This window comes from Theropithecus gelada, chromosome 10, assembly GCF_003255815.1.
Source record: "Theropithecus gelada isolate Dixy chromosome 10, Tgel_1.0, whole genome shotgun sequence".
NCBI lineage: Eukaryota > Metazoa > Chordata > Mammalia > Primates > Cercopithecidae > Theropithecus > Theropithecus gelada.
The window spans coordinates 40,835,578-40,854,189 of record NC_037678.1 but is presented as its reverse complement, the minus strand read 5'-3'; the positions used below and the strand labels follow the sequence as shown (position 1 = coordinate 40,854,189).

The 18,612-nt window shown below is 53.0% G+C and overlaps 1 protein-coding gene across 3 annotated transcripts in view; it reads left to right on the top strand.

The window, feature by feature from the left end:
- The window catches only part of CDH4 (cadherin 4), a 676,597-nt gene that overhangs the window by 504,359 nt on the left and 153,626 nt on the right, over positions 1 to 18,612 (top strand). For all 3 annotated transcript variants that reach the window (XM_025399162.1, XM_025399163.1, XM_025399164.1), the window contains one exon: positions 13,874 to 14,053. In XM_025399162.1, coding sequence (XP_025254947.1) covers positions 13,874 to 14,053 — 180 coding nt within the window. The remainder of the gene's footprint in view (positions 1 to 13,873; positions 14,054 to 18,612) is intronic.

The window sequence follows — 18,612 nt, the reverse complement described above, 5'->3', positions numbered from 1 at the left end:
CTCATTTAATATTTGGTTAAAAATAAAATCCTCTGTGGTTCTAGAGAAGGATTTTGTGAAAACAGTGAGAAAGGGGTCACGGACACAGTCTTTTGTGTGCGGCAGAAAGATTCCCAGCAAGAACAGGGGTGTCTGTGAGACTGAAATGCAGGTGCCTGATCTTGTGATGTGGCCGGAGCCCATCCCTCGGGCGCATGGCACCACGCGGTGGATGACAGATCCATGAAGCCGGAGGTCCCCAGGGGGCTCTTCAGAGGACACATCACTGAGGGTCTGGGCGCCAGGGCTGCGGTTGGAGCCTTTACCGTGGTCCTCACCAAAGCCTTCCCGAGTCACACACGCTGATGGCACCAACCATCTTTCTCACTAATTGACAAAATATGAACGATTTCATTCAGTTCCACGACTAACGACTCCGGAAAAAAGTAATACATTTTCCCTTAACTTGCTAATTTAATTTAATTCTTTTTACTATGAATATATTTTTCTGTAAACTGGAGGGTAATTTTGTTTAAGGTGTTTCTAACTAAACGTAATTTTCCTGAATCTCTAGAGCAAGTTGTTCTCAGCCAGGGCATCTGGCGAGACCCGAGGCACCTGTGGTTGTCACCTCGGTGGGGGTTGCTCGTAGCATGGAGGGGGTGGAGGCCTGGTGTGCTGCTCAGCATCCTGCGGTACCCAGGACGCCCCAAAACAGAGAATGATTCAGCCCAAAGTGTTAGGAATGCTGAGGTCAAGAAACCTGGTCTAAAGCCAGGGGTGCAGCCCGCCCAGGACCAAGGTCACAAGCTTGGTGGCTCGTCCAGACCTCTTTGTACCAGAACATTCTGGAACCTCCGTTCTTCTGCTAGATGGAAGTGCTTATCAACACCCTCAAAGAGGCTGACATCAGAACACACATGCTCTCTTGTCAGCCACAAATTCCTCCTCCTTCTGTATCTTCACTTTTGGTGGGAGGCAAGGCTGAAGGGTCGGGGAAGGGGGTGGGCAGCTTTGAGATCTTCATCCAGAGAAACGTGGTTGGTGACACTGATTAGGAACAACACGAAACCCCTCCACAGGGTGGTGGTAATTGTTCCAAGTTGCCTAAAGAACCAAGTCTAAACTCTCACCCCCAGGACAGCCCAGACCCTCAGAGGTCACAGCCCAGGCACCGGCTTTGCCCACAGGCGCAGGTGGAGAGAGGTCCCAGGACTGCAGCGTGCTGGGTGACCCTCCATCCTCTGTGTCCTATGAGAGGAGGAATGGTTAGGGCTGAGAGCCCAGGCTCCGGGAGCCATGGCCTGATTTCCAACCGGCCTCCAGAGGACAGCGGTATGACACTGGGCAAGTCATGGAACCTCCCTGGGTAAAAATGAAGGTGCTGGCTCCCTGCCCCTCCTCCATCCTGGGGGCACTGAGCCGAGACTGTGGTGCACTGTGGTGCGCTGACACCTTAGCAGCAAGCCAGGAGCCTTCCTGCTGAGACTTTCCTTCCAAATGGGCACAGTGAAGAAACAGCCGCCCAACTGTGTTCAGGAAACCTTTCTTTGTATTATTTCTATGGGAATTTTCAAAATGATCTCCCCTTCTCATGAGAGAACAGAAGTAAGAAATTTGGTGCTACTCGCGGGGCAGGGAGAGTGCGTTCGGCCCCCACTGGTGTCATTGATGTAAGAAAACAAATCCAGTAAGTGCCTTTTCGGAACGAAACTCATGCAAACGCTGACTTAGAATGGCTCGCATATTCTATTTGTGAAAGAATGTAGATATCGTTCCGTTGTTTTAGTTTGTGTTTGTTAAATACCATTTTATTCCGTCCATCCTTAGCTGCCATGGAAACCAGCTAGACGGCTGCAGACAATATCCTAGTTAAATATTTTAAATATACATGTTTTCGGGGAAGCAAAATGGACCCTTTCTCAAAGGTACACTGAAAAGGAAATAGGAGGTAGAGGAATGAACTGTGTAGGTTTTAGGGCCCCCTTTTTAAAAGAAATCTAATTATCCTCAGTAAATATCCATACTAGGTTTGACATTTAGGGGAGGGGGGCCACATTATTTCCTTTTGAAGCATATTTAACCCAAAGCTATAAGGAGGCAATGAGAACAGGAAGACTGCGAATCAGAGAGATTGAAAAGAGCCATAAATAGCCTTGATATTTGGGGAAGAAATCGTATCCTCCCTGTTCCAACAGAGCAATGTTCGTCCATAATGCAGGCACGGTCGGTCCTTCCCCAGATGTTTCATTTCCACGATAGACTCCTGTGCAATCGATCGTCTTGGAGCACTAGACTAAGATGTGGTGTGTGTGTGGCGGGGGTCGGCCACATATTTACCCAAACATTAGCGCATTCAGCAAAACAGGAGCCGAAAATGCACTGTGAGATGGTGCCATGGGTCTGTGGTCACTGCCGCATGAGAAGCTGCCAGCACCCAGGAGTCTGAGGCTAGACGATGTCAAAGACCGGTGGCTTTGGGGACAGAGGTGCTGGGTGGCTGGGACTGCAGCGCACGGAGGGGTGAGCGCTGATTTTGTTAGTGAGTAACGTGCAGAAGATGCTGTGGCCTCAGCAGGGCTCCGAGACCTACATAGGGTTTCAGAGCTCCCAGAACCTTCCATCCTGAGGGTGCTCTTCTCCTTGCATTCCCAGACAGAGCACCTTTCCTCTCACAGGAAGCTCCCGTGCATGGAGCAACCTCGTAAGCCGTGCCGTTCAGCCATGCCGACAGCCCTACGCAGTAGGCGGTTCTGCACAGCAGGGCCATATTAGAGGACTGGGCGCAGGGAAGAGCTGCAATACTTTGCCTTTGCAGCCAGTCCAGCTTCAAGGCTGCCCCAGGGCCCACCTGGCTCTGCTGTGGGGAAAGGCCAGGGGGCAGGAGCTCCCCTGCCCTGTTTCCCTGGGCCACCCAGTCCGCAGGTGGTGGACCTCCCCAGGTCAGAGTAAGACCGTTTCATAGGCACTCTCTAGTGGCACCTCCGAGATCTGTTCTGTGCCCATCGCCATTCTACACAGTCATGAGGCATGTTGGAAACAAAATGAAATCCACAAATTAGATGCGTCTTATGCCTGACATGACCACACAGCAGGACTGGCCAGCATCTGGTATGTAAATAAAGTTCTGCTCCCTGAGCTCAATTCTCCCATGATAATCAGCTTTCTCATTCACACCAAAAACCATCTTCAGTACCTACTGTTCACCCAGATTTCTACTTCTGGAGACATTTGCCACCTCTATTTTTATCTTCACAGAAAAGGAGGGCTCTGTTTTCCCCCACATGGCTCACAGGGGTGTGTGGAGGGGAGCCAGCAGAATCCCCAGCTCGGGGTTGTTAAATATTCCTCTCTTCCTCAGTGGAATGGCTCTCGCTGCACTCTGTCCAGCCTGGAAGATAAGGAGAGGCAGCAAAATCAGGGAAGTGAAGAAGCACGATCCCCTCTGTGTCCTCTCTCGGTTCCTTGACACTGGGTCTGGTTTATTTGCTTATGCAAATCAGACCTCCAAGCTCTGCGGCTACAGAAGCCTTGTGTCTCAGCATTTCAGGTTCACGGGGCTATGCTGCCTATCAGAGAAATCCGGTGGCGTGGGGACCTCCCCAAAGAGTCGCTTTTTCTTGGATAATGAAAGCCAGCAGTTACACCTTTCCAGGAGGGGGGCAGGTGCACCCCAACAAGCTGACATGGAGCACCTTGACTGTGGCAACAGCCGGTACAGTGACCTCTAGAGGTCATGTGCCACCAGAAACTGATTTGAGAACATTCCCATAAGTTGCTTTTGTTGAATCAGGTGCACTTGTGCCCATGCCATTTTCTCAACAATTGTTCTCAACATCTGAGAACTTCAGATGCTAAGGACGTGTCCAGCAGGGTCAGTGCAAGACCTGGCCGCTGGGGGGGATGACAAGTGAGGGATGCCACCACCGCCATCTGTGACCCATCGCCAAAGGCCGGGGCTGCCGGCTTCCCTTAGAAACGTACTACGGATCTGGTGTCAGGAAATGTGAAGCAATTTCCACGTTCATGCTGTCTCTTGAGGGTGGTGACTTCGACTAGAACAGGGGATGCTCGCTCTTCCTCACTGAACTTGGCAGGAGCATCAGGCCCCCCACAACTAATAACCCATGCTCAGGGAACCCAGGCCCCGCTCCCCTGTTCCATCTGCACCACGCTGGGGCTTCGATCAGGCCCACCCCATCTCGGCCCATCTATTCAAGAGGCCTTCTCTGGCGTCTGTGCCCCTGGGAGGCATTTCCACGCGATGGCTACGGCACTGCAGAGCAGGCGTTCAGTTCAGGATGCCCAGGGAGCTCATCCACCCTGCAGACAGCCTCATGCGATGCATCCAGAAGGTCTGGAGTGGGACCCGCCATCTGCATTTCTACCACAAGGAAATGTTAAAATGGTTGATCACCATCCAGCTGCAAACCAGCTCACAGGCCCCGGCCAGACCACGCCTGTGGGAAAGACCCTCTTCTTCCGTGGAAGTGCTCTGGGAGTTTCCGGATTGAAGCCTGGTCTTGGTGGCTGGCCCTCCCCCATGTGGCTTCGCCTCTGAGTGTTTTAGCATACGTCCTTTCACTTAAAAGCCGTGGTTCCTCCTTGGCGCTTCATAATTCCAGGCTCCTAACAGATGCGTGGATTCGAGAATAAAAGGTACAACAAATGATAACTTTTTGCAGATAGCTTGGGAGACGCGTGTGATTATATTCTTTCCTTGACACGTTGTTTCCTTTTTCAAAAAACAGAAAAAGATGATCACGTAAAGCCTCTGCCCCAGGTCAGTTCTGCATTCCTCGTCTCTCACTTGCGAGTGATGAGGGGAGGGAGATGACCCGCTTTCTGCTGATACTGAGCTTTCCCTGGAGACCTCACCTCGCAGTCACAGCCAGTTACAGCCTCATCACACAGACAGCACTTCTCTTACAGGGAGAGCAAGACCCAGGCGGGGAGCGGGGCTGCCAGGAGCTTAAGAAAATAAAATGTTGTGGCCCCGAGAAGCCAGCAGGGCAGAATCGAGCCCTGGGGAGAGCACAGGCCACCACAGGGTGCAGGTGTGGACATGGGGGCTAATGTGGTTTTCTCAGCATGCACCTTGCCCGTGAACCCGGGGCCACGGACTTCCAGTGGAACGGAAGCTGTCTTTGTCTGCGTGCCTTCCTTTTGTCCTCTTGAGCTCATTTACCTCTCATCACTTCCCCTGAATCACAATTGATGTATTCTTGAGTGTAAGGGATTGGTCACCGTATCTCTGGGAAGAGAGGGGACGCCTGCATTTGAGATCGGTCCAGGAAGCCTCTGCACAGAGAGACCCCAGGGCCAGAAAGGAGTTCATCCGAAAGACCATGAGACCACCCAGACCTCTGGAGCCATGGGTGGAGTGGGAACACACCTTCCGCGCAGGGCCCCCTGAGCAGCCCACTGGAGCCCAGTCTGTCATTTTATCTCTAAGAAGCCGAGCTCCACTTACACATGGGGCTTTGTCGCACATCGCCCCATCAGTGGCAGTTTTGCGGCACCTTCTTCCCCAGATGTGAAGTGAAGCTTCTGCTCCCCCAGGTGCCCCAGCCGTCGGCTTCTGACATCACTCCCACCCCCACTGCTGCCCACACCCCAGGCGTCCGGGTAGCTCCAGAGCACAGAGCTCACCCGGCCCCTCCCATCAACAGAGAAGCCGAGGCCCAGAGAGAGTGGAAGCCTCATGCAGGTCACAGGGCCCAGCACTAGGACCCGTGCCCGGGGGTTCCCGCTGCCACTGCCTCCGTAAATCACCGTCTTAGAGTAGAATCAGCAGAATGCGTTTGACAGGAAGCACAGTTGATTAGGGCTCAGTGGGGCAAGGCGATCTAAAATGAGAAGCGCTTTGTAAATAAAAGCTGATTAAGAAGCAGGCAGGTTTAGAGTCACCTGTACCTTATAGACACATCCCTGGGGGCCTCAGGCTCCCACACCCTGTCCTCACTCAGTGCTGGGCAGGTGGGCTCTGACCCTGAAACCTGGGGCCCTGGACAAGCTCATCTGCTGCCACTCCTGGCTGCTCAGGGCTCAGAGGGACCCAAGGGTGGACCTCCCACAGCGTCATGTAAGCAAGAGACGGGAGTGGTGGCACCATTTACCAGGCATCTGGGGCATACTGCTCCGGGCTCTGATGATGCCCTGGGCTGCAGACTCTCTCCACCCCTGGGGTCTGTTCAACCCGTGGACCGCCATCCCCAGCCGGCCAATGGCTGCATGTGATACTGAGACCAGCAACTCGCCCTGGGGTCTGTCCCAGGAAAGGTAGCAGAAGCCACGAAGCCAAAGGTGCGGGGCTCACAGATGCCATCTGTAAACAGACAGGCCAGGCTCTTAGCTCAGCTGCAGCGGAGCAGCTGTAGGGGGTAAGGAAGCAGGGAAGAGGAGGAGGAGGAGTATGGTGTCTCCAGGTTGCTGTCCAGGCCAAGGAGGCCGAGTGTGAACAGACTCTGAGGAGCCTGTCCTGGTAGGGACCAGCCTGGGCGTGGCGCGTTTCAGGAACAGCAAGACTGGGGCCAGGGGTCAGGAAGGGGGAGGTAGGGGCTAATCCGGGCGGCCTGGAGGCCAGGCCCAAAGCCCCAAGTGCCTGTGGGGGCAAGGAGACTGGCAGGGCTCCCACCGTCCCATCTCGAACCCTCATCCAGGGAGGAGAGCCCACTCCTTCCAGCAGCCCCAGGAAAGTCCCCTGCTGGGGTCACCTGCCTTCCCTGGAGCAGTCACCTGGCCAGGTGGAATGCCAGACTCTGATTGGCCGACTGGTCCCTCAGCCCACCCCCACGCCTCTGGGATTGGCTCCCAGGAGGAAAGCATGAGTGCAGTAGAGGGGCTGTGGATGCTGGGCCCAGCCCTGGGTTCTCTAGGACCCTACTAGGTCATCCAGGAAGGAGCCTGGGCCCACACTTCCCTCCCTGGCAGGCCCCTCGGGCTGGATCCAGGAGCCCACCTTGCTCACGGTGCCCTCACCAGAGCAGTCCCTGACCCTCCCCACCCCACCCTCAGTCTCCTGCAGCACTTGGCCCCAGCTCTCCCTAGCCAGGCAATTTGGACAAATTCTTCCACTGCTCTGGGCCTCAGTTTCCCTTCCTGGGATATAAGGGTTATGGGACACCCCGAGCTCGCCTGCCCTCCAGCCCTAGCTCCTGAGCACTCAGAGCTCATCCCAGGCCCCCCTCGACCCAGCCTCCAGGCTGCAGGAGCCTTGCCCTCTCCTCCTCTGCCCTCTGGAAGTCCTGCCCAGCTTTTAGGAGCTCCACCCCCAGCTCTGCCCCTTCTCAGGTTTCTTCCGAGAGCAGGGCTGAAGGTCCCCATGTCTGTCAATGCTCCCTAGACAGTACCACATTCACCCCACACCTGGCAGGGGAGCTTCCTGATCACCCTGTTTCACAGATGAGGGACTGAGGTCAGGGATGAAATAAATCCTGACTTGGGCAGTAGAGAGCAAACCTATGCTCCACGCAGCTGTTAACCTCAGAGCCTGGGACGCCCCCACCCTGCTTTCCTTCCAGGCCCCAAATCATGGCAGTGTCTGCCTGGTCTCTGAGGCATCCACACTGTCCTGTGGCACTGTGTGTGCCCGCTTCCCGGCCCATCCTGCCTGGCAAACTCCTATTCACCCTTCAGTGCCCTGACCGAGGTATAATACCCACCATGAGTATTTCTGTCCCCATCTCCCCAGTGGACTGATTCTGTGTGACTTGGTGCCAGTTTGAACCTCCTGCCTGATTCTGACTCTGCGCTAATCATGGGCCCCATGGGAGGTGGTGGGATGGTCCCATCAGGATGGTGGGCTGCAGGTCGGACAGCTTGGGCTCCAGTCCTGGCCATCCAAGCTTGAGCGGGACTTCACCCCTTGTGCTTGGTGTCCTCTGTGGGCTGCCCTGAGGACTAAATGAGACTGTGCCTGGGAAGTCACGTGGGCGGGGCCAGGGCCCGTGCAGGACTTGGGAAGGCGTCCCTGAGGTCATGGCTGCACCTCCCCGCCCGTATGAGCATGCAGGGGACAGGCTGAGGGCCATTTGCTCTGTCGTCTCCTGGCTCGAGGGTGACATCAGTAACTGTGTGTGGATACAGTGACTTAAGTTTGTCCACTGAGTTTGCTGCATAGAAAGTGAGTGGCTATCAGGGCTCTGCTGGGCCCCCCCCGCCGGGGTTGTGGTACTTCCCTAACATGTGGGACTAGGAAAATGCGCACAGCCCCCAGGGCAGTACTGGGTCCAGGGTTGCACCAGAGCAGGTGTTCCCTGCAATGTGGAGTGTGGCCCACCAGGGGAGGTGCTGTAGGTTGAGCCTGGCATGAGGAGGAGGCGCCCAGGCAGAGAGGGGACGGGAGCAGGGCCTGGGGACGGTGGAGGTGGATGTCCGGTCCCTAGCACCTGGCAGGTGAGCTGAGCCCCTACAAGCTGGAGGCCAGAGTGGGTGCTTTGGGGCGTTCCTGCCCACTGCCCTGTAGGCAGGGCTTTGAGGGAGCTGAGAGTGCATCAGGGAGCCCAGTGGGGCTGAAGCAGGGCAGAGTCAAAGGCATGAGGAAGAGGAGGGAGCGCAGGAGGGAAACTGGGGGGTATGGGACACTGCAGCCCAGGGCGGCTGGCCTCTGCATGGGCGACAGGGCCAGTTTCCAGGCCCGGAAACACTCATGGGAGATGAGTGTCGGACCATAGCCCAGATCCCATCCTGCCAAGCAGGGCTCGATGAAACATCCTTGGGGAGCCATCCTGCAGGCTGCTGGCAGCTCCGGGAAGCCACCCCCTTACATAGCTTCGCAGGTGTCAGTGAGTGGATGGAAGCGAGGGTGGGCGGCTTCCTTGGTGCGCCTGATTCTGCAGATCTGCAGGAACTAGCTTGGTTGGACCTCAAAGACCAGCTCAGCCACCAGGACCCTCCTGGACCCTCCTAGTTACAGGACTTCTAGCTTGAGCTAAACTGTCAGCATGCAGGGAGTGGGCATGGCCAAGATATCTTGCTGCTGAGCTGTTGGTTTTGAGAAAGTTGTGATGTGCTCTATACACACACACAGATACACAAACACACATAAGCATATGCATACCTGTGTATGTGTAGAAGGCATAAACACGTATTCATACACATGCATTTGTGCATGTGTGTACATGTAGTCATACACCTATACATCTGTGCATACTTGACGTGTGCATTCATATATATCTGTATGTGCATGTGCGTACATGCATGCATACATGTGTGCATAGCACCTGTATACACATGTGCACATGTGTATTATCTAGTTTCCAGTAATGGTGGAGTAGAGGTCATTTTCTTTTTTTTTTTTTTTTTTTTGAGACAGAGTCTGGCTCTGTCCCCCCAGGCTAGAGTGCAGTGGTGCAGTCTCGGCTCACTGCAAGCTCTGCCCCCTGGGTTCACGCCATTCTCCTGCCTCAGCCTCCCGAGTAGCTGGGACTACAGGTGCCCGCCACCACACCCGGCTAATTTTTTTTTGTATTTTTAGTAGAGACGGGGTTTCACCTTGTTAGCCAGGGTGGTCTCGATCTCCTGACCTCATCATCTGCCCGCCTCGGCCTCCCAAAGTGCTGGGATTACAGGCGTGAGCCGCCACGCCGGGCCAAGGTCACCTTTAAGTCATTACCCAATGCTCAGTCTTCATTCACTCAGAAATACAGAAGAAAGACATGCACCAGGGAAAATCAGCAGGTGTCATCTGTTGGAAAATATTTTTAAGCATAACTGGAAGCATTATTTTTAATGAGTATAATTATGCGTCAGTGTTTATGTGATGTCTTCTGAATGGGCCCAAGATGGCTGCGTGTTCAAAAGAACATGCTTGTTCGACCAGGGTGAGTGCTGATTGTGGCTGACATTTCCTTCCAGGGAAGCGGGGTGCATCTTCCAGGCAGAAGCCCGTGCAGGTCTGGCATTGATTTTCACCAGATTTTGTTATTACATTTGTCTCACAGCTTTAAAATAGTAGCAAACATGTGCAATTTATTTAAACAACACTAGGGAAATTAACGTCATTGCAAGCTCATCCTAAGCAAATGAAAATGAAGGATTTTTTTTTAAAACGGCTGCATGAAAACCCTTTAAAACTCAGAGTTAGAGATTCAGAGGGCCCTGGTGAGCCGCTACCGGTTCTGAAGCAGCACCAGGTGGGAGAGACCAGCCAGTCTCCGCCTCGGTCTCCCGCTGGGAGATGTGGGGAGCTGCAGACGGCCAGAAGGCCCCTCCTAGCAGCTATGCCAGAGCTCCCCTCGCCCTCATCTGGGAGCGATCCGTCCAGGCTCTCCTCCCTCATGCAGACCTGCTCAGGAACAAAAATAATGCTCCACCACCCTTCTCCAGAGGTGGATCCCTGGTTGCCTTTGGGCTGGGAGACCCCCTGTTCTCTACCTGCAGCACATCTCAGGTGTGGTTGGCGGCCCCACCCCAGAGTTGTTAAGTCTTAGATGAGACCTAGGAACCTGCATTCCTAATGAGCTCCCCAGGGTGCTGAGCTGCTGCTCCTGGGACCAGCCTGGGACCTCAGACCTGTTTCTCCCCAGCCTGGGATTTACAGAGCACAGCCCGGGTGGGTGCAGGAAACATCACTCAGACCCCCTTTTCCCCTGGTTCCCTATCTTTTCCATGGGAAGATCGATTTCTGCCCAGTCCGGGACCTTCCTGAGGTCCGGCAAATGGGATTTGACTTCACAAGCAGAGACCACAGAAGGGAGGGGTGGCACTTCCAGGTGCTCTGGCCTTGGGGTCACACTCCTGGCATCTGAATCCCACCTCAGCTGAACGGGCTGCGTGGGCTTCACGAGTGCCTTTGGCCTTGCATGGTAGGAAAGTGGGAATGACGGTGCTCCCCGCTGAAGTGGTGAGAGGGAGGATTCAGGGGGAGACTGCATGGAACAGCATTAGGCCTGGAGCCTGGAACCTGAGTGCACACCACAGCTACTATCATTGTTCGTGTTGGCTGTGTTGACGTCATTCAAGCCACTTTGAGCAGTGGGATTAATCTGGTCTTTCTCATCAAAGCTTAGAGCTTATTAACCTAAATTGTGGTATCCACAAGGTAAAGACCAGGCTCCCAGGGAGGTGCCATCTGTCTGGGGCTTGGTCTTGGAGGACAAGTGAGATATCTTCAGTGGAAGGGCCAGATGCAGAGTCCTGCTCTCATGCTCATCGGACATTCAGTACCTGTGAGGCAGCGGCTACTGGTCTGGGCGAGGAAACCATGGAGTCCAGTTGTCTGTGCTCTGGGTTCCGGGGAAAATGTGCAATTAGGACTGTCCTTGAAGTTCTTCAAAGTCCCCTGAGGAGCCTAGAAAAGCCCCCGCCCCCTGTCATCATGAGGGGCTGGAGTCGAGACCCCTGGGTCTCCATGTTTGCACCTCACATGGCTCCTTTCTAAGGAAGGCTGGGAGTGCCCCCATGGAAGCCTCCTGGGTTTTATTAATTGAGGCAAACGGTGGTGGGGACCCCCGCCAGGCACGGCGGGGCAGCCTGTGGTCAGACACCTCCCAGCCAGCTTTGTCCTCCCTGCCTTGGGCTGCCCTGGTGCAAGGTCTATTCTCTGCCGTGTGAACTCTCATATCCTAGTGCCTCTGCAGTTCAGATGAAATGAGCATCAGCCACGAAGGCTGTGGCAAGGCATGCCATGTGGGCAACCTGCACTGGACCCGACGCTGCAGACGCATGGACGCCACATGTATGCGTGAAGTTCTGTTGGCACTGTCAGCCATGGGAGTCACGTGCACTGTCACGTTTAGAAAACACAGAAAGGTAAAAGGAAGGAAGTAAAATACAATAACAGAACTCTGTGGTGACCAGAGAAAACCAGTGTGTGCATTTTCATGTATTTTCTTACATTTTTTTCTTTCTTTCTTTTTTTTTTTTTTGAGACAGAGTTTCGCTTTTTTTCCCTAGGCTGGAATGCAATGGCACAATCTCGGCTCACTGCAACCTCCACCTCCCAGGTTCAAGTGATTCTCCTGTGTCAGCCTCCCAAGTAACTGGGATTACAGGCGCACACCACCACACCTGGCTAATTTTATATTTTTAGTAGAGATGGGGTTTCACCATGTTGGCCAGGCTGGTCTTGAACTCCTGACCTCGGGTGATCCAGCTGCCTCGGCCTCCCAAAGTGCTGGGATTACAGGTGTGAGCCACTGCACCCAGCCTCTTTTTCTATCCTTTAAAAAAACGCAGTTGAAGCTGGGCATGGTGGCTCACGCCTGTAATCCCACAGCACTTTGGAAGGCCAACACGGGTGGATCACCAGAGGTCTGGAGTTTGAGACCAGCATGGCCAACATGGCAAAACCCCATCCCTATTAAAAATACAAAAATTCGCCAGATGTGGTGGCTGGCTCCTGTAATCCCAGCTACTCGAGAAGCTGAGGCAGGAGAGTCACTTAAACCCGGGAGGCAAAGGTTGCAGTGAGCCAATATTGTGCCACTGCACTCCAGCCTGGGTGACCCAGTGAGACTCCATCTCAAAAAAAAAAAAAAGAAAGAAGAAAGAAAAAGAGAAGAAAAAATGCAGTTGTGGTTGATGCTGTATGTATGCTTTGGTGCTATTTCTCCACTTACTAATATTTTATGGACATTTCTTTATGTCAGTCTTAAAAGAGTAACTTTTAATGGCTATAATATTCCAAGACATGAACACAGTGTAATGCATTTGGAATTCACTGACAGACATTCAGATTTGTGCTCTGGTATTTTTAGTTGTTCAAAAACATCCCCAGTAAACATCTGTCTACAAGGAGTTTGGTCCACCTAGAGTTTCCTGGGGACGGATTTCCAGCTGTGTAGTTATTGGGTCAAAAGGGACCTTCCTTTTTGAGGCTCTTGATAATCACTGGCCACCGGGAGGCAGAGGGCTGTGCTGAGTGACCGCGGGACCCCAGCAGCAGGAGCTGCGTCAGTGACCGTCCTGACAGCCTGAGCCCTGTGCTAAGCATGGGCTGGGCATTTTCTCATTGTCATCTGATGTCATTCCCATAGCAGTGCCTAAACTCAGGGCCATTGCTACCATCTCCCCTCCGTAAGAGAAGATCCCAGGATTGTGAGAGATGAAGGGACTTGGTCCCCACGTCACATGAGCTTCGACACATCCACACAGGTGTGGGTCTAAGGCCAAATCCCACACCCTCAGCCATCAGCCTCCACCCACTGACTCACTGCACACCCCCAGTGTTGCAAATTCATTTCGCTCAGCCTTGTCAATCTGACAGGTAAAAAGGATGTATTACTTTGATATGCATTATTTGATTACTGGGAGATGTGGACAGTTGTCATAGGTTTATTGATTGTTTATATTTGTTTTGCTGTGAATTATCTATTCATGTCCTTTTCTTGTTTGGAAACAAGATTCCATTTTATTTTCTTCCTGCTTTCTAAGAGTGCTTTATGTAGTGACTATTAACCTCGTATCAAATTGTGGTAAATCATGTTTTCCAAATGTGTCCATTGCCTCTTGGGTCTGTTTTCATGAAAAGAAGTTTTGTGGGAAAACATATTAGTCTTTTGTCATCTCTTGCATTGTTTTGGGTGGGCGTCAAAAGCCCTGTCTACACTATTGGTGACATTGTCAACTATATTTTCTTCTTTTTTTATGGTTTATTTTTCCCGCATTTAATTTTGTAATCTGTCTCATCATATTGATGGGGGTCTTACTTGATTTTTTTTCCCTAACTTAGTTCCTTTTCCAGTGTTATCCCACCCTTCCCACTTAGCTCCTTGTCCCAGGGTTACCCGCCTTTCCGCTTAACTCCTTTTCCCACTTAGCTCCTTGTCCCAGCCTTACCCGCCTTCCCTCTCAGTCTCGGGCAGTACAGATCATCTTAGCAAACACCCTTTTCCTCTGTGCAAAACCTAACTGGACTTCTTTGTTTCTTCTCTCCCTTTTCCAAATAAAGCCACAGAAGGGAAAGAAGATCGTGGCTCTGGACCCCTCTCCGCCTCCGAAGGACACCCTACTGCCGTGGCCCCGGCACCAGAACGCCGACGGGCTGAGGCGGCGCAAACGGGACTGGGTCATCCCGCCCATCAACGTGCCCGAGAACTCGCGCGGGCCCTTCCCGCAGCAGCTCGTGAGGGTGAGTGCAGACCCCGCCCGTTGGCACGGGGGTCTCGGTGTTAGCGTGAGGCTCTTCTCCCGGCATCCCAAAGCCAGGGGCGGTTCTGCATTTGGTGTCTAAGAAGGTCGCGATTTCACAACCTTTCTGTAATGAGATTAGCCTTACACAGGGCAATGAAAAATTTAGATGGGGAAGCTGCGTCCTAGGTGGATGGGACTTTGTGAGTCAGGGTGATTTCTCTCTTGGTTACTTTCAAATGGCTACTATGTGTGTGGAAGCAGTGGGCAGGGGTGTGGATCGTGGCCTTTGACCTCTGACCCCTTTCTTTGGTCTGATCACATTTGTTTCCATGGATGACTAAGATCCCGGATGATGGGATGGTGGCGTGTCTGCCATGACGATCACTGCGCCGAGGCCAGCGTGGGCCGTGCCATGGCCCGTCTCCAAGGTCTTGGTCCCCGAGTTCCCAAGGCCACCGGAGATTGCTTTTACCGCAGAAAGAATTTATTTTACAAATTTGTGTCTCTATAATCAAGGCTATCAACGAGCAATTTCTGCTTCCCTTTGAAGAAAATTGCAGCCTAATCTGAGCAATAATTTGATAAAAGGATGGCGAGAATTCCATTAAATAATTCCCAACCGTTGTGGAAAAGGCTCACACCACCCTTTGGAAATGAGGGTCCCCAGAGTGTGCTTAAGGGGCCATTCTCAGTCTTCGTGCTGTTTAGTGTTTTCTCATTCCTTTCAATGCAGAAGGCTGGGCTGTGCATTTGGAATGCAGAGATGGGAGGAAGAAAGCAGCCACCAGGCATGGTCCCCCCAATTCTTTGTATCCCTAACCTTGGCCACCAGGGGACCCCGCCAGGGAGCAGTCAAAATGACTGGTTATTTATAGCAGAAACTCTGGTGTGAGTGAATGCAGTGTGCCTCCATACCCCAGCCAAGGTATCACCTGATTGCAAACATATCACCTGCCCTCTCTGCACAGAGCCGGCCCTCCCACCTCAGCACCCAGCCTCTGCTGCATCCTCCCCTTTCGGGGTTCAACTCTCCTTGGCCACCCATACCCCTTGAGGGCCAGGCTGGGCTGCAGATTTTCCTGTGAAATGCAGTTCAGAGCTTGAAGGAAGCCACCAGGAGTTGGAACCCCATCCTGGGGGAGCTTCCCAGGCCCACATTTCCTGGGCCCACTGGGCAACCTCCCGCCCACCACGGACGCCAGAGACTATGCCAATGGCAGTGCCGTGGCCCCCATGCTACACCCACCTCGCCATCCTCAGGGCTGGGATTTGCTGCCTCCGGCCATTGCTTGTGTTGTCATTGACTTAAAATTCTCCTCAAAGCAATTCAATTTTTTTTCAACTTTTATTTTAAGTTTGGGGGCACATGTATAGGATATGCAGGTTGGTTACCTAGGTAAACGTGTGCCATGGTGGTTTGCTGCCCCTGTCAACCCATCACCTAGGTATTAAGCCCAGCATCCTTTAGCTATTCTTCCTGATACTCTCCTTATGCCCCTCCCCTCCCACAGGCCCCAGTGTGGGTTGTTCCCCTCCCTGTGTCTGTGTGTTCACATCATTCAGCTCCCACTTAGAAGTGAGAACATGTGTTATTTGGGTTTCTGTTCCCACTTTAGTTTGCTGAGGATGATGGCTTCCAACTCCATCCGTGTCCCTGCAAAGGACATGATCTCGTTCCTTTCTGTGGCACATATAGCATTCCATGGTGTGTATGTGCCACATTTGCTTTGTCCGGCCTACCATTGATGGGCATTTGGGGTTGAGTCCATGTCTTTGCTGTTGTGAATAGTGCTGCAGTGAACATACACATGCGTGTGTCTTTGTAAGAGAATGACTTCTATTCCTTTGGGTGTATACTCAGCAATGGGATTGTGGGTCAAATGGGAGTTCTGCCTCTAGGCCTTTGAGGAATCGCCACACTGTTCATCCCCGAAGGAGATTGTATACCAAACCACAGTTTGATCACTGGGATCGTTTGTCAGGTTAGAAGCTGACTGTAGAGAAAAGCATAAGGCGAGAGAACAGAGGCTGCCCTTGATTTGTTTCCCAGGCCAGTGGGGCAGGGGCTTCAGGGTGTGCTGGAGGCGTGAGGACCATCCAGAGATTCCTCTTTGAAGGTCGTCAGGATTGAAGGCCCCCGAGAGAGGGAGTGGGTTTGTGTTGTGCTCTGCAGGCTTCTGTAATGCCTTGTGCTTCTGCCGCCCCCACATTGCCCCTTGTAGACAGTCTTCAATCTTACTCTGGGGTCAGCAAACCTTTTCTGTGAAGGGCCAGGTGGGAAAGGCATTGTGGCCATACAGCTTCTGTCGCTGTGGTGTGAAATCAGCCTCAGGCAATGTGTCAACTAACAGGTTGGTCGTGTTCCAGTAAAACTTTATTTACAAAACCAAAAACAGGGCCTGGGTTGGCCCATGGGCCATGATTTGACAACTGCCAATCACTTTTCCCAAACTCCAGAAAGGGCTGCCCAAGCCACCCTCACCGGCACAGGGTAGGCACATTATTTGTGGAGTGAGTGAGCAGTGAATTTGAGGGCCCTCATCTGCTTACACCCCACGGAGGGGGTACCCGCAGCGTCTGGCTGTTATCTCTGTTATCCGAGCAAAGCTGGGATATTCTGCTGCCCTGGCTCTTGGAGTTTCTCAGCCTGATGATCTAGGACTGAAAGGCGGGACTTTCTTCCTCAGCTCTGCTCCGCAGACAGGCTTGTTAAAGGGAACACAAAAGAGCGAGGCCACGTAGGCACAGCCCCTGTCCCAGGAGGGTCCCCAAGCTGCTGCGTGTGGCCCCGCGCGCCGTCTCCGGATGGACAGTGGAGAGAAAGACCCCCTACGCTTCCTGCCTGGCTGACCTCCTGCAGCGTCAGTGAGGAAGTCTGGGCTGGGACAGGGTCCATGAAAGGACCGAATCCTCCCAGACCAGCAGAGGGCTCGGGTGAGGATGGGTCCAGTTGTCCTGTTGATGAGGATGTTTCTCCTGAAGACATCACCACGAGAGCCCAGCTTACTCCACATCTGAATGCCCTGACGGGGAACGGGGTTTTCCAGTTTGCAGGAGGGAAATTTGTCCCTCCTGATTAACATGAACTTGGAAAATGTGGCCGAGAGAGCCGCCAGCACCGGGAGCTCTCCAGGCCGTGCAGGTGCAGCCTCCTGAGGACTCTCTGCCGCTGACCTTTCTAAACTAGAAATGTGCAGGGAAGAATTGTGAAGTTGGCTTTGGGTGTCAGAATGAGAAAAGCTGCAAATTCTGTGCTTCCAGGAAACCGCCCCCAGCATCTCCGACTCAGGAAGTGGCGGCTTCTCTTGTTCTGGGGTCTGTGGCATTGCTGTGGTTTGAAACCACTTTGTCATCTGCTCCTCACACCCCCTGACTCGTCCAGCAGCCCCTGCAGGCAAGGTCACCTCCACGCCCAGAGCGTCACTGCAGAACAGGCAGTGAGCAGAAGGAGGCAGTGAGGTGGGTACGTGTTAGGGCTGACTACCTGCACTGCGGCATTTCAGAAACTGAACCCAACCGAAGTCGATTTCTTGCTCACTGTGAAGGTTGGTGGGCAGGGCCAGGGTGGCTTGTGCCGCAGCCATTCAGGCACCCGGAGTGAGCGTCTCGGGACTGGCGAGGCTTACAAGTGGCATACGTCAATCGTGCCTACATGTCGCTGGACAAAGCCCAGTCACATGGCCACGTCTAATTGCAAGGGACATGGGGAACAAGTCCAACTCCATGTCCTGAAGGAGAGGGAAATATGGCTGGCGAATGGCTGGTCTCTGCCAAAGTGGGTTTCTAAAGATGAGATCAGCCTGTGTCCTTTCCTCCCTGATGAACCCACTGTCCCAAGGAGCCCCCGGCCACTGGAGCCCTGGGCGAGCAGTTCAGATGCAATTCGCCAACCAGGTCATTCTTTACCCTCTGCCCTGCTTCAGTTCGCCATAGTGCTTGGTGTGATCTGGCTGTATTTTCATTATTTATTCACCTACTTACTTCTCCTCTAAGAGGAGGCTTCCTAAAGGCAAGGATCTTGGTCATATCCCTAAGTGTTGTAAACAGCCCTTGGCATGCAGTGGGCACTATATTTGTTGAGGGAATGAGTGAGTGAGTGAGTAAGTGAGTGATAGACGTGATCTCAGCGGTGACTGTTGTGCTGGGCGCCCATCAGCTCACCCTGCAAAGTGACCCAGCAGCTGGAATTTGGCAGAAATGTTAGCACTGCCTGTCCTGGCTTTGAGAGTCCCTCCAAGTATCGACGTGGCTTACACAGGGGCATCCCCTTCAGCTTCCATCCGAAGGAAGGCGGGGGGGTGGCATCCAAACCGAGCTTGATGCCTAGGGAAGATAGACTTTTCATGAATGGAAAATGGAGTTTCTATTGTGGCTTCTGTAGATTTGTCTTTTCCAAATGGACTCCAGGTCATTACGTAAGAACTCAGTGCATGCACACACACATCCACATGTGCACACACGTGCAGACTACACACACATCCACATGTGCACACGCATGCATACTATAGACACATGCACACACCACCCTGCTTCACACACATATACATTCCTACACGT